The sequence below is a fragment of the Lathamus discolor genome, chromosome 6 (genome assembly GCF_037157495.1).
Source record: "Lathamus discolor isolate bLatDis1 chromosome 6, bLatDis1.hap1, whole genome shotgun sequence".
Classification (NCBI taxonomy): domain Eukaryota; kingdom Metazoa; phylum Chordata; class Aves; order Psittaciformes; family Psittacidae; genus Lathamus; species Lathamus discolor.
Window position 1 is genome coordinate 54527884 of NC_088889.1, and position 21051 is coordinate 54548934.

General features: G+C 43.1%; 1 protein-coding gene across 6 annotated transcripts in view; it reads right to left on the reverse strand.

Annotated features, from left to right (window-relative positions):
- OSBPL5 (oxysterol binding protein like 5) overlaps positions 1-21051 on the reverse strand; it is a 179705-nt gene that overhangs the window by 133398 nt on the left and 25256 nt on the right. For 2 of the 6 annotated variants that reach the window (XM_065682810.1, XM_065682809.1), the window contains exon 1: positions 7971-8116. The exons of 1 other annotated variant lie outside the window; for it this stretch is intronic. Coding sequence is in view for 1 of the 5 variants with exons in the window: in XM_065682811.1 (XP_065538883.1) it covers positions 8264-8275 (12 nt within the window). In the remaining 4 variants the exon portion in view is untranslated. Of the gene's footprint in view, positions 1-6679; positions 6733-7333; positions 7558-7970; positions 8117-8263; positions 8284-21051 lie in introns of those variants that run through there. 3 more of the 6 variants (XM_065682815.1, XM_065682811.1, XM_065682816.1) reach the window with 3 other exon arrangements.

The window sequence follows — 21051 nt, forward strand, 5'->3', positions numbered from 1 at the left end:
AGGTTCAGTGAGCAGAAAAGCAAGATGTTCAGCTGAAAATTGTTCACATTCTATTTCCAAATTGAATACCACATCTCCAAGGGAAAACAGGAGAATCTCGTTAAGGAGAGCATAATGTCCCTTTCGCATTGCAGAGACAGTACTTGAACACAAATCCTCTGTTCACTATCATTTACTTCAACACAGTTTCCTTTCTATACAAGGAAAAAATCTGCATTCTACAAAACAAGGCAAATCATTGCCTTTGTGTGCTTACAGCAAAAGTTCTCTCCAGCTAGCAATGTATTGTTAGTGTGATTTCTCCGAGACACACACAGGATAAAAAGCACTTGGCAGCTATGAAGTGAACGGGAAAACAAGAGACTTCAAGAGGACCATGATGTCAGACCCAACACAGGAGGCCAAGATGAAATCATGTAAGAAGCCATGTCTATTTACATGCCATCTAATAAACACATGGTGATAAGAGGTAAACACTTGGAAGATCCAGTTCTGCAAACACTGACTCACACAAACAAGTCCTTATTTAGATCAATCTCACTGCAAAGTGATTTTGTTTGTGAAGGCAAAGTACATGGATTTCATGCCTATTCACATCTGTACCATGGGAGGATATGAAAATCCCAAACACAGATCTTCCCTAGAATTTCAGTCTGTTTCAAGCAATTAATTTCTACACTGCCATTCAGGAAAAAAAAAAAAAGAAAAAAAAAAAAAAGGAAAAAGAAAAGGCAAAGCACCTACAAGATGTATCCAAGGGAGGCTCTTGGTAAATGGTCATTCTGTGCTCTCATAAATAAATCAAACACTGGCTTGGTAATACTTGAACTGATATTAGAAGCATTTTTAGCACAATGTAAGCATACCAGCCATCAGGAATAAAATACTGAGCAGGAAATATCTTTATTATATTGTTGTTCAACAACTAGGAGAATATTAGCAATAATCAGCCACCAGCACTAGAACTGCTCTCTGGGGGTAACACCAAAGCTTATGTTAACACAGTGATGTCAGCTGATGACAGCTTTATAGCAGAAAACAGTATATGGTATATATCTGGTAACGGGAATCTTTAGCACTGAGAGGGTTATTGTGGTTAAATTGCTTCTGAGTCACACTCAGTTGTTGCTCAGTATTTCTCACTTGTTCCCTACCTACCTTTTATTTCCTCATGAGGATGCACCTGTTGGGAGAAGAAAATAAAACTGGCACTATTGCACTGTCTCTCTCACTAATTTAGAGGAGTTATTCAGGATCTTGCTTACACAATGGGATTATTCTTATTTATACTACAGAACAGTCCAACAGCAGAAGCCAAGGCCAGAGTGCATTGGACATTGTGTGAACTTAAAATGAAAGATAGACCTTGACACGAAAAAACATGTAATCCAAGCAGACACAAGAGAAGATGGAAAATGCCTGGGAAGCTGATGTTAACACATCCTGGACATGTACCTTCTCTGGGCACTAAGGAATAGGAGACCTTACACCACACTCCTCAGATACACGCTCATGGCTAGGGGATCCTCCCAGGTTCTCAGCACACCTCACACTCTTGGAAAAGAAAGCTTGAAGCACCTACGCTGAGGGTTTCCACATGCCAGAACTTGAATACCAGCTTGGAAAAAAACCAGGTTATATGCTTGGCAGTCTGGGCTTGGTTTACACAGCCTCCAGCCCCATCCACAACTACAACTCCCCAAGTTTACTGCAGTGCACAGATGCCAATGTGCCTCCTGTGATATGGAGTCCACAGAGAAATTCAAGTGGTAACAGGAGCTTGATTATAGGCAACAAAGCCTTGGTGGATCATCAGTCAAAAAAATATGGGGCCTGGTTTGCATCCGCTGAACCTGAAGTAAAACCAAACAAAAAATCCATTTATATCCATTCTTATCAAACTACATCTCTTCAGTGAGCACTGTTACAAAGACAGAGCGAGACAAGGAGTTTGGGCCAAATTAACATATGTTAAAATGGAAAAAAGAAAAATCTATTTTAAACCAAGCTCAAAAATACAAAGACTGTGTATTTCATGTCTAACACACCTGTGTCCTGCTCTAGATTGACAATAACAGTGAGCTCCATGGAAGGCAGCTTAAATTACTGCCTTGCCCGCTGATGCTGTAATTTGTATGGTGCATTCAGTGTCCACAGAAAGCCTTTGTAATCCAAGGATTTACTACTAAGGGGGGAAAGAAAAAAAAAAAAGGATATTACTCAGACCTGAACTGTATTTGACCCACGTATGAAATAAAAGGGCACAAAATGATCTGCAAATCCAGATTTCTTCTCTTAAGAAGGCAAGGGGCAAAAGTATTGTATCAGCAACTATCAGGCTTGAAGTGTTGCACAAGGTTTATTTCAAAGCAACATGGCAAGAAAAGGCAGAAAGATTCATCTTATAAAATAGAAATCTCATCTATTTGCATTCATGCCAGAAGCTTACAAGAATAACCCTCCTGGCCCAGCAATTCCAGTGGCAATTTCACATTCAGCTTTCAGGGATTTTACAGATGAGCCAGTAGCAACTCACTGACTGAACTGTGCAACATCTGATAAAGCGCCAAAAAGCCTCAGTCTCCTCCTCCTACTACTACATTAAAGTGATTCTCTCCTGATGCTAAAAGTGAGAAAAGTGGGAAAAGTGGGGAAAAAAAGTAAGTGGGAAAAGTGGGAAAAGGGAAAATTCTTCTTTTCATTCTGCCAAGATTATTGACAGTGAGTAACAGCTACCCCACACCATGCAATGCAGTAGAGTCCCTTTCCTCTCCTCACTAGGATGTGGCAGTTGTTTGCTGTGAGGATAGAATTCCCTGTCATTGTAATCTGAGAAAAGAGCAAAACAATTGACCACTGCAAAGCTAGCACAGGCTTTGCCCTCTTACCTGGCATCAAACAACACAGGTAAGAAAAGCCAAGTTCTGCAGCAGTGAAGGTGGGAAGGAGCAACAACACATGAACAGTTGCCTGGAACAAACTGCCTGGAAATTAAAGTGCCTTCTAGAGCTGTCTCATGGTTTTGCAGCGAAGAAACTGAAGGAGAGTTAGCTGGGCACTTCTGTGCTTGAACTGCTGGGATGCAGAAGGACCAAGTTCACATTCAAGCTTTCCACTCAACAAGGAACTAGACATTTCATCACTCAATGCCTCTCTTCCACATTTTAGAGATAAGCAGCAAGTCTGCTTTTATCTCAGCCTCTGCTGATCAATTTAGACAGCATACGCTTCAGGACTACTACAGCAAATTCCCATTTGGGTAATACACACAAAACAGCTATTACATTATACCTTGGGGGTACAATTTCACATTGATCGATTCACTGACAGATTAGACAGGATGAAGCAGGGAGACTTGGCATTGGGGGATTTTTGCCCTGCACATGTTCCAGTTTATTAAGTACATGTATATTTCTGTTTGGCCTTTACTTGGTTAATTTTACACTGACATTGTAATCATGCAAATGTTAACTGGGTTGCCAAAAGACCCAAATTCACACAGCCCTGTAGCTGATTCCCAGAAAGTCAAAGCTTGGCTTAGAGTTTAACAAAACACATAGAAATACTATTATTAACAAAGCTGCCTGCATGATAAGGTTAGTGATATCAGCCCGTAGCATAGACCTCAGTGACACATTCAGAAAGGTATACTCCTAGCTGTCTATTAAACAAGGAGCACAAAAGAGCCTTATCATTAAGAGTTTGATTTACACACCTATAAAAATCCTTCAATCTAAAAGGGGTGCAAAGGCAATAATGGCACAACTTCAACTGTAGCTCTACAAACACAGCATAACATAAAACTATATGAGACCAGAGAACAAGGGATATATATGCCTATGGGATTTTACGCAGGTTGCAAGAAAAAAACAAAGCTGCCAACAAACAACTAAGCCACTTTTCACATCACTCCATTTGTGATAAGCAGAAACCATGTAAGGCTGCTTCCAATTTTGCAGAATAGTCTCCTTTAATCCCTAAGTCTTTGTATTACACAGGTTCATACAGAGTACCTAGAGCCTGATGCAAGCACAACACCCTTACACCATGAAATAGTATTCCAGTAATTCAGAAATGTGGAAATCAGCACCAAGGGACTCAAAAGCTGAGATTACAGTTACTTCAATAAAATACTCCTGATGAGTAGGCACTATTTTAGGAAGATTTTTTGCTATTTCCTGGCTCACCTGATCTCACATTTCACATTTCAAGCTTGGGAGATGGCATCCATGAATTGATTTTGCTCCCACTACCTCCAGAGAAGCAAAGGAGAGAAGCTACTAATTGAATGCTGGTTTAAAATACACAGTATGCTAAAATAGGCTGTGTCTACCTGGTAATAAATTTTGCAGGCAGGAAAACTGCTCCTAAAGAACAACCCATCACCTTGTGGAGAAGACATGAAGAAGACAGGCACATACAATGGGAAGATGAGACTACAAAACCAGGACAGCTTGCAGACAGGTGTAAGAACTACTTGGGATTTCAGAGAAAGTCCTCAGCAACTCATCCTCTGGAGCAATAAAGCAGCAGGCAGGAAGGCCTGGGCAGGATGTACACTGCTCCTTAGTCCTCCCCAGAGGCTCAGCAGCAGTTTATCAAAAGGGTATTTTTCAGGCAGTTGTCTCCTTCCTCTTTCATTGCATGGCCAGAAGGGGCCACAGTGGTGGGGAAGGGTTGGGATGAGGGCAGAACCTGTGATTTAAACACAGCCCTAAACAACTGAAAGCCCCACAGCCACACTGCTTGGTAAGGAGGGCTGTGAGCTCCATATGCAGCAGAACCTAGGAGGAGTTTGCTCAGTCTCAGAAGCTGGGTGCTCTGGAAAGCACAGCACAAATGCCAGCAATGACAGTAAGGAGCCTGCCCAGAGTAAGCAAGCCCAGTTTAACCCTGAGACAGGCTGGCATAGCAGGTCACTTTCATTCTTGCCCAAACCTGCACTTATTTGGCATTTGGATTGTCTGTTCCCAGTCCCCTGAGTTGCTTCTTGTGTTTCCTTTACCTTAGTAATCACAGCAGGCATGCACAAACACCTACAATGTGCTGCCAGAGACGGCTCATGTTGAAGAGTGGAGGCGTAAGGAGCAGCGTTTCTAGCTAAGAAAACACTGTGCTATTAATGCTCCAAAGGCAGGGAGGTCAGAAGAAGATACACTAAATGCAGCTTTTTCCCCAAATAAAACAGATCAAATAGCACGAGTTGCAGAGGGACGTCTGTGCTCCATGGCTCAGAAGCAGCAGGACCCTCCTGACATGCTTCAGGGCAGTCTCATTTTCACCTCTGAAGCCCCTGATCCAGCCCTAAAAGACCTTTGCCACTGGCAACAGTGACAATCTCATGACTGCCTCCAGCGAGTAGCAGGTCCCTTGGACATGAAGTGAATCTAACCCAATTCAGATCAGCTTAACTACAGTTTTTATGATCTATAAACATAACAGGAACTGGTTGAGTCAGTTTCTCTCTGAACACAGCACATTGACTTCAAACACTGCCCATTAGAGGTTATAGGAATAGCCTTTCCATAGAGATATCCCAGATTCCAAACTGCTGCACAATTATCAGACAAAGAGCTATTTTTTCTCTGCTGTAGCTAAGAAAACACCTTGCTAAATACCTAGCAATGGAAACTGAACCACCTGTACTGTACAACCCTCCCTCCCACTCTCCTGATGAATCAGTGTTGCAATAAAGCACATGGAATTTAAATCAAGTATGGTGAAAGGACTACAGCAGTATATCTGCCTTTCAGTTACATTCATGTACCACCATGATTAAATCAATCCTTAGGCTCACATCATCCACTTCAGACCAAAACAGGCTGCTGATACATTTAAGGCCTGCATTTTTCCCCTTGAATCAAGAACTGCCACTCCTACCTTGATCAACAGTGGCACAAAGTCACCCCTGGTGCCAAACCAGACTCCCTTGCTGCCCTCACACCTTTTTGGCCCACCTCAGACATCACCCTTTCACCAGGCTGGGTGTGAGCATACTCTAAGGGTCATATACTGTATCACCATGAGGTGCCCTGCACAAAAGTGTCAGGTGTCCCTGCCCATGGCAGGGGCGTTGGAACTAGATGATCTTAAGGTCCTTTCCAACCCTAACTATTCTGTAATTCTATGATTCTCCATTTTGAACAAGAAAGCTTACCATGCACAGGCTGGAAGCCACCACAGAGCAAAGCCTGAGACTTATCTCCCTCCCTCCCCATTCACACCTCTTTTGAGATTTGCTGCGAAGGAGGAAAGGTGGCAAATGGGGACACATCCAATGCAGCAGCTGCTCTCTGCTGTACGGACCTTGCTGAACATTGTCTTGTGTAAAGACAGGGAAGGAATATTTTGACAACAAAGATACTGCTGCAGCTGGATAAAGCGAGAAGTTGACTATGCAAATTAAAGAAGTTTCCTCCTCACTCATGTTAAACAATTGTTTCACACTGTAACACTTTAGGTTTGCATAGCACTCAAAAAAACCCCACCATGGTTTCTGATCCAGACAGTTCTATTTATATATATTTATTTCTCCGGGAATGCTGCTTCACTTCACTTGGTGCAAGCTAAAAGCATTTCCAAACTCAACTCTGCATGGTTTTCATATAGCAGTGCAAATGCTCTCCAGCATGGTATCTGTACAAGTGCCTATAGAGAGGTAATTAATATCCTCACTTACACATAGCCAGTTAGCATCAGTGCAGACAATCTGATTACGATTTCCTCAGTATCCTGGAAGAAATACATTAAAAATGGGTTCCACCAACCAGATATGCCCACTTGTCTAAAGAAACGATGTCACCTTGACAGCCCTCAATCCCCCATGCCACGCTGCCACACACCAGCTGTGCAGCCCTGCCATGCAGAGATGACACTGGGTTTGGGCAGCACCCAGAGTGCCCATTGCCAAAACCCAAACTGCAACAAGTACACACAGAAATCACACAGAAATGGTAAAACTGCCTTGTGAGGCATAACCTGGGCACAAAGCATGGGCAGAGGCAGCAGGGTTACCCTCCGAGAGCTGTCAATGCTCAACCTCTAACTGAAATAATTTGCTCTTAAGATGACTCGAGTACCACGTTATGCTTCAAAATAGGCAGTCTGGCTGCATGGGGAACAAGGAGAGGGTCTGGCTTTGGGGGGAATGGGGAAGTGATATTATTGGTGTAATTGGGGGGAGGTGGTATTTGCTTTGCGAGGGTTATTTGGGGAGGATGGCTTGGGGGGGCATTGAGGGTGAAGGTGTAGCTTTGGGGGGTTGAGCGGGGGATAAAAGGCTCGGAGACAGCTGACCCACCAGCTGCAGGAGGGGGAGCCCGGCGCATCTTACCTGGTCGGGGCGGCCGAGCCCCCCGCGCGGTGCCGCTTTCAGCACGCCGCGCCCTGCAGCCGCGCCGCCCGCATCGCAGCCGCCGGGACACGCGTTGGGCGCGGTGGGGTGGAGGGTGCACGGGTGGGCCCCGCGCAGCAGCTCCCCTCGCTGCACGGAGAGCGCTGCGCGGCGGGCCGCGGCCGGACAGCTGCTCGGGGAGGCGGCGGCAGGAAATACCAAAAGACTGATCCAACCGCGCTAGGGAGGGAGGGAAGAGAGGGGGAAATAGAGGAAAAAATAGAAGAGGGAGGAAAGGCAAGAAAGGGAGGAATTAAAAAAAAAAAAAAGGAAAGGAAAGAAAGGAAACGTGCAAAATACGGGCGGGATCGGCGCGGAGCGGACGCGGTGCTCAGCCCTCCGCGCCGCCCCGCGGGAGCTTGGCTCGGTTTGGTTTGTTATCCCCCCGCAGGGTTTGCTTCTTTCTTCTCCTCTACACAGGGAGAGGCTGAAGCTAAGGCAGAGTAAATAAAGAAAAACAAAACCAAACCCAACCCCCTAAATAAAAATCATGCGGACCACGCAGCCCCCCAGGCAAGCAGCCCGCCATCTATGGGGTTCACTGACGACATGTACAAGGTAATGAAGAAAAGTCAACCTGGGGAAATGGGCACGCTGAAGCTCTCCAGCTGCAGCAGCACTTTGTCTCAGCATCCAGCCATACGCCTCCTCCGACGCCGTGACTCAAAGGCGCCCATGCAATATGCAGCCCTGACACGCAGCCGGGCACGCTCCCAGCTCTGCCTGTGCATCAGAGTGAAAAATCAATCCCATGGCAAGCACGGACCCCCCTAACCTCCTCCAGACGAGGAGGACAGCCCAATCATCGCATCCCTGGTCACAGCCTGCCTGCCCCTCCGGGGAAGCGTGACTTTACAGGCAGTAAAATACCTGGTAAAACATCACAGGCATACAACAGCCCAGCTACACGCATCCAACTGCTGCTTCCCCTCCCCTCCATCCTGCGGGTCCCATGGTTGAAGGCTTGACCAAGAACTGGATGCCAAGCAGAACTTCACGCCTCCTTCTTGGCCACAGGAAAAGGTAATGCCAAAAGTACATCCAAACTCAGAGTAGCAGAGTTAAAAGGCACTCAAACTTTCTGAAACCAGAAATCACATGAGGGAATAATGTGACCAGCATGCATGTCTGACTTTCATCACTGAGTCAGAATCACCCAAGTACAGCTGAGCCGTTGCTGCAAAATACAGTCTGGGGCTCAGACTCATGCTGCTGAAACCAGAAGTGTTAAACCAGATGCCTGAAGTGCTCTGCTACCCCACCCTTCACAGAAAAAGCTAGATTCCTTTTACAGTGTGCAGCCTCTAAACTAAGACAAAGACCCACAAGCTCTGATGTTCCTCATGCTACCTAGAACACCAGCCTCAGACACCGAAGAGCAACAACTCATTAGTTGAGAAGGTCTCCCAGATCCAAGAGAAAAATCCTGAATTCATCCAAAGCTACAAGCTCCACTTCGACCAAGACACACAATTTCTCTCACTTACTGCTTCCAGCAAACTACAGCCCATCCACAGACTGTCAGGCATCACCCTACATCACTTAGCCCACATACCTAATATGACCTAGTAGAGGTAGCCAATTTTCTCCTGGTGAGCTTGGCGGTACATAGAACAATAGGTACCCGGCTAGGAACATGCTACTCAAGAGAAAATTCACCATCTATTTTTGCTCTTTCCTAAAAATTCTAGTACAAAGCAGGAGTACAAACAGATCATGCAGCCCAAGCTGTCCCTGCTATTCAAAAGCCCCTATAGCCCTTATCTACCCATTAAACAAGCCCCTGAATCACTTGCACAGGCAGGTAATTATTACATTCCCCTGTATGTGTAATAATGTCTGCCGTCATCTGCAAGGTGTGGAGAGTTGCCATAGTTCCAGCTGCCTTCAAGTTGGTTAGGATTTTGACGTAGTCCTCACCAAAATTTTACCCTGAGGGCAAGCCTGTGCTGTGCAGTGGGACAGGGAACTGCATGGAGATGCCAGAATAAGCACAAGACAAGGGGGACTTATAGTCCATTTCCCGAGGACTTCTGTTTTAAAAGTTCTAAAAATTCTTTTTAAAGTATTTTGGCTAAAGTTTTCCACTGGGTTATTTTCTTCTCAGGCAATCATTCCATGATTGTTAATATTTTGCTTTTTCAGTGCCACACTGCCACACAGAACTCACTTAAAAACTCAGCATCCAAAAACATTCCTGTCAAAACAGCTAGAGACCCTGGTAAAGAATAACACTTTATGTTTTCTTAGGTGCTCTAGGACAGCACATGGGCCTTAGTGGTGCAGCTACACAGAGCAAAAGGCTTGCCAATAGAACTGGCAATATTTTGTGAATAAAACTGGACCATCAGACAAAATTTACATCAGATGGATGCTTTGCATTGTGTAGCCACGGCATTTCTGATGTGGTCCAGGGAGCCCTGAAACTGGATTTGCTGTGCCTTCAGACCTTGCACCAGATGGGTCCTCAGAGTCTGGGTTAGACAAGAAAAGCAACATCCATCATTTCCTTGCCTGTCTGTCAAAGGCAGGACATGGACCTGTTCTCCCCTCACAAATCCTCTACAGAAAGGTGGAGAAACTGAACCATGCAAACACGAGTATTTTTAAAGATTATTGTCCACAGCCCTCTAGTGTCTGTTCTGTTAACAGCCATTCAGAAAACAAAACATCTACTCGGGTTCTGCTGGTTATGATTCTTGCCTGGGCTGTCTGCAGTTCATGCAGATGTACCTGAGCTGCCCATAAAACCCTAGCAGTGGAGTACAGAGCACATGACCCAACCCTGCTTTTGGGGTGAGGTTTGCTGTGTGTACCAGCTTCTGTCCTCATACCACATCAGCTTCCCAACTTAAAGCTAATTCATCAGTGTCCCCCCAGATATGACATACCCCTTTGACAAAACCTCTTTGATGGATGTACCTGGCTGAGAGCTGAGGTCCCTTCTGGCTTCAATTCTCTTTTGCAAGAAACCAGCCTTCCTTTCGGGGGGGGGGGGGGGGGGGGGGGGGCGGGTATGCAGCTGTGACATAGTCTTTGGGTGTTTGCCCGCTTGTGCAACACTTACCTTTTTCACCACCGCAATATAACTCTGTTCTAAGAGGGCTTGTAAACTGGTGTTAACTCTATCACAGGCAAGGGTAACAAAAACAGCAAAGCACAGTAAGCTGCAACTGTAATGCTTGGAGAGTGAAGTCAGAGTGATTCAGTTTGAGTTACCCGAGTCCTCACAATCCAATAATATGACCCAGAGAGCTTAATAGAGCTTAAGACCAGTATCTAACATCTTTTTCTGCCAATGCTGGATGTGTAACAAAACAGTATTAGGGCTGTTTTAAAACTGTGATAAAGGCAGACAGGGAGGTGAGCTACAGCAACAGACAGATCAGCAGCCTCCTGTTTACTCTAGGCAATGATTGCAACATTATTCCCCTGCATCTTCCTTTTCTTCAGTCCTTCGCTTTCTGCTAGCTGCTGAGCTCCTCTTCCCCCCAATAGACATCAGAGCCCACCTATGTGAAATGCAAATACGTACTCATTTTGCAATGTCAGGAAGACTTGCATTCCATGCTTTCTGTATCTCTCAAAGTATCTACTATAGTTCCACAAGCTCCAATTTATGACTACAAAGGCTGTTAAATACCGTAAAATCTATCAGATACATTTATTGGCCTTTATTAAAATGGAAATTCAGAGGAATAATCATATTCCTATCATTATATTTAGTAAAATGTCTCTACAGCCATAACCACATTAATCAGACACCATATGAATGGTTGTTAACATTGCAAGATAATGCTTAAGTGCCTTAAGCTCATGGCACATAGCAAGACAAGAAGCCGGAAGCTTTAAAACAAATGAATTAAAAAAGAAGTTATTAAGCACAGGTCTTTATTATTAGCTATACACTTCAACACAGCTGTATACAATTAATGATAAGCAAAAGATCACTTTTACCCACATGTGTTTTCCAGTGCAAAGTTCCTTTTAAAGCAAAAACATTTAACGCCGTAGCTGGATAGAGGAGGAGTTATTTGTTAACAAACAGTAGTCTGTCTGTTTAGAGCTCCAAAAAAGTGAGTCCACAGCTAAACATGTTTGCTCATTTTACAGTTTGAAAACCAGAGCTGCTGCTAAACTGGGTTCCTCACTGCAAGTTTGCTAGAACGGGCCTCTGGGAAGTTAGAAAAAACCACAAACATCTCCCTGGGAGCCACTGGAGACTGGAGTCCTCTTGTGGCAAAAGGTAGAGCAAAATTGCCAGCGACTGATGACTGCTGAAAGCTGGGGCTCTGCACTGGAGGCTGCGGGGTAACAAGCCACAGGAAGCATCAGCTTTTGGAAGGAGTTTGGTGTCACATTGCAGACCATGAAAGCAGCAGCATGAAAACTCCACAGCTGGCAAAGGGCAAGCATCAAAAGCAGCAGAAAGCCACTGTGTTTTGATACTGTAGACTGCACTTCTGTTTCCTTTAGTAGCTCCTGTCTGTTAGTGTGTGTTCCCTGCTAGGATGAAGTTTCTAGCTGGGTTTTTAACTCCTTTAGCAGAGGTAATATTTCCTCAGTGTTTTGCCAGTGAGAGCTTTCCTCATGGCTAATGTATTCATGATATAGTAACACAGGCCAGGTCCCATCCTCCTTGTCAGTCTGTGCTGAGATGTGTAGGTAACACAATTCTGCTGTGTTGTTTTCTACCTGCAATAGTCCCTATGGATTGCCTTGAGTTCAGCTCAAGAGACATTTCTTGCGAATGATGGATGTTGGCCATGTTGGCTCCATGCTCCCTGCCTGGAGCAGTACTAGACAAGATGGAGTAGCTAAACAATGTGAAGGCCTTTCTTCACCCACATACTGTGGTCAGAAATTTTCAAATGTCCACATCTGGGCTTTGGGTTACAGCAAAGAGGATATCTAGCTAGGAATTTCACCCAGTGGGTAAAGCCTGAAAAGAGCTCACAAGCCACTCACAGCTATAACAGTCCTGTAAAAGAGGGTTTGAGCTTTCAGGAAAGAGTCTCCAGCAATAGATTGTAGCAGAGACTTTGGAGCCAGTTTTAAAGGCCTGCCAGTAACAAGATAAAAGAGCACAGATGTTCTTACCTGCTTCATTTTCTTTATATGACCTGTCATATGCGTGGATGGTGCCCTGCTTCCTACAACCTTAACCCCAAGGGTGTTTTACAGGAGTCCAAACACAGTGTAATTTCAGCTACTACCCAGCCCTCACCCCAAAGGTTTTTTTGTGATCTTAGGTATGTTACATTAAACAAGACTTCTTGGGCAGCTCACCTTCCCTACCCTGCACCCTTGCTAGCATCAGCTCCTGTCTCAAGGGGGCTCACATTCCCAAATTCTAGATTAAGGCCTGTGCTGGGAGGTAAGGCTGTTCTTCTACGCAGCTTAGTCTTGCTACATCTGGAGTCAAATGACGTTTAGTTGTGACTACTCAAGGTCCTAATTTCTTATTCCTTATCTGAAGGCTGTTCACATCAAGCACCATGAACCTGTTTTGTTTTCCAGTAAGTGTCTAAACAAATTAAGCTGAATGCTGTCATTATGGCTTTAGTGTGAAAAATCAGAGTTTGGTCGCCATTGCTTTGCTCCTGCAGGCCTGGTTAGTATCTAAGTGCAAGTCTCAGAAGGCAGCCCAACATGCTGAGCTGATTTAGAGAGCAAGGCTCCTTCCACAGCTAGCAGCAGGCTGGAAAGCAACTGAGATATCAAGGATCTGACAAGCTGTCCATTGAAATTTGGGCTAGATTTCAAAACCCTTCATAAGAGATAACACGAAACCAAGTTGTTATTCAAAAACATTCCAATAGCCCTTGTTCTTAGTCATATTTCAAGCTAATTGCAGAGCAAGCTAGTTGTTATGAAGTGTTGAAAGATTAAATGAAAACATACATGTATATATATGCATATATTCATACCTGCATACAAATATATATGTAAATTATTTTCTTTGCATGAGTGGGTAAGATTGGAACATCCACATCAGTATCAATAGCTGACATGTTTCTGAATGATCACAAGTTTTCTCAACAGCTAATGGGAAATGCCCATATGAAATCAAACTTTATAAACAGACAGAGGTTGGGGGTTTATTTTTCTTCCTGCCCCAGATATGCTTTGGAACAGGTGCCAGCAAGTTTAATCTGTCCGGACAGAGTGCTGTTGTCATACAGGAAATATCAGAGTGAGAAGAAATATAAACACATTTCTATAAAAGATTTGATTATCAGGCTCATAAATATAGACACAGATCTTTGCATAGGCTAGTACCAGTCTCTCTACACATATTCATTCATTTATTGACTGATTGACACTCTGTTCATAGACAGATCTGGATCTATGCAGACAGGAAGTCACAGCTTGGTTCTGCTTTATTCATGACTTCATTCTCTCTAGAGAGGGGCATTTTGACTTATAGATGGCTGACTCTAGCTCCTGACACCCACCATATGCTATTGATCTGTAAGTCAGGCCATAGAGTCACAAATCTGATCCATCAGTAGCTTTGAATTAACACTATATCATATTTTCAGGCTTGCAGCTGCTTCCAAACATTACAGCGTTTGTTCTCATACTTGGCCTCTTTTATTTTGCCTGACTCTTGACTCACTCTTGCAGCCAGCTCATCTCTGATAAATCGTGTAACCTTTCACAGCTTCTTTCTTGCTCTGCTCTCTGAAATCCATCTTCTATCTCCATCCATGATCAAGCAAAAAAGTCTCCTTGACTGCTGCAATTCATTTTAAGGATTTCTTGTTATTGTTGAACAATAACATGAACAGAACACTGCACTTGCTACAGGGCCTTGAATGAGATAAGGAAGAGAAAGTACAACAATATTTTCTGCTACCACTGAAGGGCAGCTGGCTTATTGATTTGTCTGCAAAGAGGGATACCAGTACTTTTGTGCTCCTTTTCCTTCAGAGAGGGAGACCTGTCCAGTGTTCCTATCACAAATTACAGTTGTAGAAGTAAAGCACAAGAAAGTGAAGCCTGGAAGAAAAAAACTTCTGTTTCCCCAGAACAGATCTAACACTATCAAAGATCATGCTTTGACTTACAGCCCAAAAGGGCAACACACCAAGGTTTGTTCCAGAGCAAAACATCCGTTTCTTTTATGCCATAGAGGACCTGATTTGATCCCGGAGTCGTTGATTAGATCTGTGCTACTGAAATCCAAACACAAAGGCAGTCTCACAGAGGATGGCTGGATTTAGCTATTTAAGTTTTGAAACAGTTGAATAGCAGCTTGGGAAGTATAATGTTGACCACAGAGAGCTGTAGTTCTTTGCTCTATCATTTTGAAAATAAAATTATTAATACATAGCTGTTCTCAGCCCTGATGAACTGTATTGTTCCACTGCCATTTGTTATATCTTCTGACCCCCCCATACAGTGAAATCAGGCTTGCTATGGTGTGTGGCTTTCTCACACTATTGCTAGATTAAGAAGCAGGAGCAGATTTACAGGCTGAAAAAACTGGTAGTGAGGATGCAACATCTACTCTATTTACATTTCAGAGACCTGGCTTTGTACCAGCTTTAGTCTGGTCCCATTCAGCCAGTATCTGTCAGCAGCTACAGTGAATTAGGTATGCTCCTAGAGTACATCTTCCCATGATGTTTCACTGAAAGGGAATCCAGGTGTGTGTACTCCAAGGCTGCCCTGGCTATGAATCAAAGAGCAGTAAATAAAGGCAATGTGGAAATTTACCTCAAAACCACATTGCTGATCTGTCTGAGGGAAAGAAAGGGGGGGGGGGGGGGGGGGCGGGGATGGAATTAACTAGGAGTGACATCTGAGATAAGAGTATGCTGCTGACAGAAAAAGAGATACTGGTGGAAAAAAATACTTCTGAATGCAAAGAGAGAGATTTTAGAATAACACAGCACCTTATCTACTGACTGGTAATAGGTCCTTAGGTTTGAAAAGCCCTGGAGCACATTGCTTAGCCCTTCTATCATACACTCCCCTCAGCTACTACCTGGCAGTGAGGGTAGGGCTACTCGTCCCCACTTCAGTCTCAGGGGGGTATAGCTGTGTGGCACGTGGGGTTGTTAGCAGAACCCACAGCTGGAGCACTGCAGTCCCATATTCCACCCAGGCCTCCAATTAAGCCTTGCAATGGAGCCAAAGGCTACTGTCAGCAGGCAGACATTGTCATATGGTGGTCTTATGATACTGGTTTGAAGATGAACCATGTTAAATATAGCAGCCGTGCACTTTGAACACTCACAGTAAAGATACAGGGATTAATAGTAAAACCAGCTTCTAAGATTAGATGTCTTTTTCAAAAGGCAGTCAGTGAGAAACATACCATAGTTGTGAACAACAAATGCTGTCTGTGGTTACATAGACCAAGAAATTGTAACAAATACACAGATATGTGAAATGTGTTAAAGTGTTATTATTTGTATTTATATTTGTATGACCATAGGACTAGAGGAGTAATGTTGATCAGGCATGTTTGAATGAAAGCAGAGTTCAAGACCATCAATGATCTCTTGGTACCCAGAACAAGAGACCCTCTAGGACTCTATGACATGCAATTAATCCTTGCCTTGTGCTTTCCATTAGATCCTTGGGTATAAAGGAGAAAGTAGAATAAAATATTTTCTTTAGCTGATTTCAGGGGGACACAAATAGTTGCATTTGAATATGGAAAGCTAACTTTGTAGTACTTTGCAAAAGTATAGTAAGTAACCCTTGGCAAAAGAGCTGGGTTTTTTTTAAGCAGAGCAGAATCCAATGAAGCTTTTTGGGTGTGGGGTCATATTAAAACCTTAAAATTTAGCCTGTTTTCATCAGAGCTGTGCCAAACATCTCAGCCAACTTGTGGCTCTCCAGCAAAACTCCATTTCTCACAACTGTGTCAAACTTGCCAGTGAAACCAGATGAAACTGTGAGTTCTGGAGTCAGAAAGCTTATGGGAGGCCTGTAGCAACAGTGGCATAGACAGGAGGCTCTGCTGGTTAAAGCCAGAGTGAAGTCCAGAATATAGATTAGGTTTGAAAAGTTCCACTTGCCAATGGCGGGACATTCTTTTTATCAGGCAGCAAAAACATAATAGAACTGCAATGAAGAAATACCATTTGATGTCAACTGGGTTTGAAGTTCGTTATGTATTCTTTTATTTTACCTGAGAAGGTTTCTCTGAGGCTGGGTCACTGTATTATGTTGAACAGGCTGGTAAATTTTAGGGATACTTCTCTCAAATATGTGTCTTAGAAGCCTGCTTATACATGTACACACAGTTTCTCCCTGAACAGATGTTACTTTTTGCAAAATTACAAGGCTATCATCTGTGATGAATACTAAATAGTTTCAAAAAGCCTATTCTGCAAGCTCATATAAAGCATAGAGCCCAAAGGAAAGAATGGATGTCTGGTGAGGAAAATAATGTCTTCATCAGATCAGGTCCTAGTTCTGGCTTCTGCTACTGAATTTCTCTGTACAACCCTTTTACCTGCTTACAGTTCTTCATCTGCAGGATGGAGCCTTTCCTACAGACTTTGTTTACTTACTTTTTAAACTCTTGATATCATTGAATGTCTTACCTACCATGTCTAGAACTGCAGTTACTCCTGTTCTGATATAAATAACAAAATTTTATTTCAGTTCAGTATTGCACTTTATCGTGTGCAGAGAAAAACAGTCTCTGACTTGTTCTTCTCTATTGCTTTCCTATGAGTTCATTAGAGTTTTCCCTTTAGAAGACTCCAGGAGTTTCTAAAAGCACCAGTGAGTTTTTAGAATGGAATATATTCTCCAAGAGTAAAAGGACCTGCAAAGAAGAAAAGTTACCTTTAGAGAAGAGACCAATCAGTCAGAGACAGTGTCTTTACCTCTGTGTTTAGGCTGTTACCTGCCTAGAAAAAAAGCCCAAGCTAATAAAGGTCCTTCTGTGCCTTCTTTATAAGAAGGCCAGTAAAACATACCCTAAATGATATGAGCCTAAAAGCATAAGGCCAAGAACGGGCAATAATTTCTCTTCCCCTATACGCTCTCTCTTTTTTTTTTTTTTTTTTTTTAACAGAAATTAAAGCTTGCTTGGTGTGGGAGCAGCATGCTTGGTAGAGAGAGGCTGGGGGTGGAAAGGTAGGAGAGCACTGTCTGGGGACAGAGCAGACTGTTAGTTCTTACAGCACAGGTTAAAAGCATCAGCTCCAGAAAACACAAAGGATTCAATGTCTGGCAGTTGCTTGGCAGACTTTCAGTTCATATGTAAAAGGAAATTCTGTTCTGTTAAAATGGGAGGGGATCTTTCTGAATACCAAATGAATATAAATAGATACCTGTGAGCTTGTCTATGTAGATTTTGTTTTTTCCTGGTTATACAGGTCTAATTGAGTGTTTCACATTAGACCAGAGTGGAATGTTCTGATTTTAGGTGAAGTCTGGATTTTTGTCAGCTTAAAGAATTCGTGCAGCAATATAAAGTAAAAAGGGCAGGCCTTGATTTTAGATGCAAAGTGTCCTTCTGGGAACTACTGCTGGTTTAATTACAGAGGGTCAAAGTCTCCCCCTTTCCCTTTCTGTTATAACTATCCCATGTCAATAAGCAGAACTTGAAGAGAGACTGAACTGATTTCTCTGCTGCATGATACTCACCTTCCCTTGTAAGCTGAGGTGTCTTCCTTTCAAGTATTGTAACTGTAATACCAGTAAACATTAACTATTTCACTTCCCAACCACACACAAAAGGAAATCAAAGGACCAAAGGACATGGACCTGCAGAAACACTTCCCAGAATACAGAGCTTGAAGAATACAGATGTGTGCATAAGACAAATACATTTAAGCCTACCTACAATGAAAAGTCGGGGGGAGGAAACCAAAGTAATTTTTCTCGAAAAAGCTTGATGTGGGCTCAGCCTTCAAATGCTTGAGAAATAATACTCTCATTAACATGGTTCTGTCTTGTTCCCAGAGAGACACCCCTCTTGAGCCCTGGAAACTTCCAATGCCACCCCAGAAGTGTAGCACTGACCTGATGGATGGGCAAGGGTTGTTGGGATGTTTTTAATGAGCTGCAATGCCTTTCTTCAGGGACTTCCAGAGCTCCAGTTGCTGAGAATAGTTTATTTCAAAGTATGACAAGGGGGAGGAGTGATAAAGGGAACAGGGACAGGTAATCTGCTGAATTCATTGCACTACACAGAAATTATGCCTTGAAGAACTCAGTTAACTGTTGATGAAAGAAGAGGTTTTAAAATTACAGAAGTAGCTAGCATCCAGAGCTAGTAGCTCTTGATGAATTATATACTGTGGGTTTGGAGGAATTCTGTGAGAAGCCTTCTGTCAGAGTTTCAGAGAAGAATCACTGTCAGTTTTCTGAGCATCTCATGATGTAAGAAGCAAAGTTGGAAATCACCTCTACAAGAAGGAATACGTACAAAATACATAGCATGATAAAGTTCTGAATATAGCTGTCTTCCAGTGCCAGCTTTCTGTAGCTACCATAACACCCAACATGTTCTCCAATGCAGAAGGGCAACCCAGGGCACACAAATCCTCACAAAATGGAGCAAATTCAGCCCATTGTGCTGTAAAAATTCTCCATGCAGCTGTCAGAGAAGTACATCTGGTCAGCCACAAGGCCCACAAACACCCAAAGTGTGGGTTTTAACTCTGCAAAAATTTGCTTATGGGAGTAAATCTTTTGGCCCTTAACAAACATCCTTGAAGGAACTGGACAGCTCTCTGCAGTAGCTGTTAGGCTGACATCACATAAACATTGATTTACCAACTATATATTCCTTCCAACAGTGCTGCTTTTTGAGACTCATATTTCTACCCAGGAAGGCAAACCTTTACCAGAAAAGAAGAAGAAAGTGCAGTGGAAGGGCAGACTACAGCAGATGAAGGTTTAAATGTACACAAGCAAATGAATTTGGAGAGAAAATTAAGTAGTCTCATGGTATCTCATGCCTAATTGCTCCCATGAAGGCAAAACTGTAATTGTTCTTGAAGTGACTTAAAAAAATCAGAGTCCAGCTACCATGAGGCATGCCAGACCAGTAAAAAAAAACTAAACAGCACAGTTCTTTATCACGTATTGCCAAGATTTGTGACAATCTAGAAACTCTGGATGGCAAAGGCCTATTAAGTCAGCCCACTGTGCCTTAGCCCAAGATTGTGCCTAGTCCTATATTTTCTTTGCTGCCCCAGGAGAGTCTGGCCCCAGCTACCCATGTGCAGCACGAGGCTACAACACAAGTCTCAGGGCTGGAAATAGTGACAGGGGACAGAAGAGAAGGCTTATTTTTCTCTACACTCTGATAACCACAACCAAACAGTTGTACTGTTTCGGGGTTAGTTGGTTTTAATAGTTCTTTTAAAATAGACAGGACAAGGTTTTATTGTGTCTTTAAACCAAACTGAAATAGGCAGAATTTCTGTCAGATAGCATGACCGACTTTTCACACGGGCTGTGCTGGTAATGCCAGCCATAGTGCAGCAAAGCTTTCCCTCTGGTCAGATCCCTACAGACATTTTCTCTGAGAGCACTGAGGGTCAAATGTGCATTTAGCTCTTCTTTCCATTTCACACTCCATTTCTAGTGATTAATGCTTGTGTTCTAGATGGATGAAAGCTGAAACAGATGTTATCCAATCACAATGCCTTTCTGATAACCCTGAGCTAAAGGCTGAAATCCTTCACAGATTAGTGGCTGAAATAAAAAACTGGATAAATAATGTGGGGAGTATGGATGAACAAACTCTTATAAGTTTTATTTCTGTGGGTAACAATGCACAGGGGCTATGTCATCTCTGTGTTAATCTGCCAGAGGAAAGATTAAATGGCAAAATTCCAGCTCTGAGACCTGCAAAATTCCTCTGCTGGACTGCCTCAGTGTGACCACTTATCTTTTTAGCAGAATGTCACTGTGTAGACTTCATTATGACATTCTTTTCCCCAGTGTATTTTTTTTTTTTTGTTGAAGCAACAATACAGTTTTTTCTTATACATTCCTGTGAGTTTATGCTATTTCTGCCATTAAATATATCTGTAGCTACTGTATGATTCAACTGGTGCTAAGGAGGTTAAGAAAAGCATTTGAATTGCCACTAAAGTGAAATTTTGAGTTGCTTTTCTCAAAGAAGACACACTTTTTAGAGAATTTGGGACTAATTTTTCAATATTCCTTCCTTCAGACCTCAGAAAGCCTTTGCAGCAATGAACCTGGCATAGTTCTGTCAGTCAGGGAGAAACTTGAAGTCCCCCTCCTTTCTTCTTTACCTTATAGAGCTAACAACATTTCAAAAAGCTGGTGTATTAAATGAATTGCACGCAAGATAAACTGACTTAGCTGAAGGTATGCTATTGAGAGAAAAGGCCAAGATCTGCAGCATCAGTACCCTGAAGAGCAGAGAACTGGCTAGGTATGTACCAGCTTTATAGCTTGACATACCAACTAAATTGTGGGGATGGGGTTTTTTAAACCCTCCCCATACTGGATTTAAAGCACAGGCATGGCAACACGGATGCAACAATCTAGCCCATTATCCTCCCTCAGACAGTGACAGGTGTTTCTGGGGAAGGAAATAACAACCTGCAGTCGGCTTTTGTAGGCTACCCCCACATCAGATCACAGCCTGGTCTTTAGTAGTTGAGAGACTGGCTTAAAGCCAAGTATTCAATATC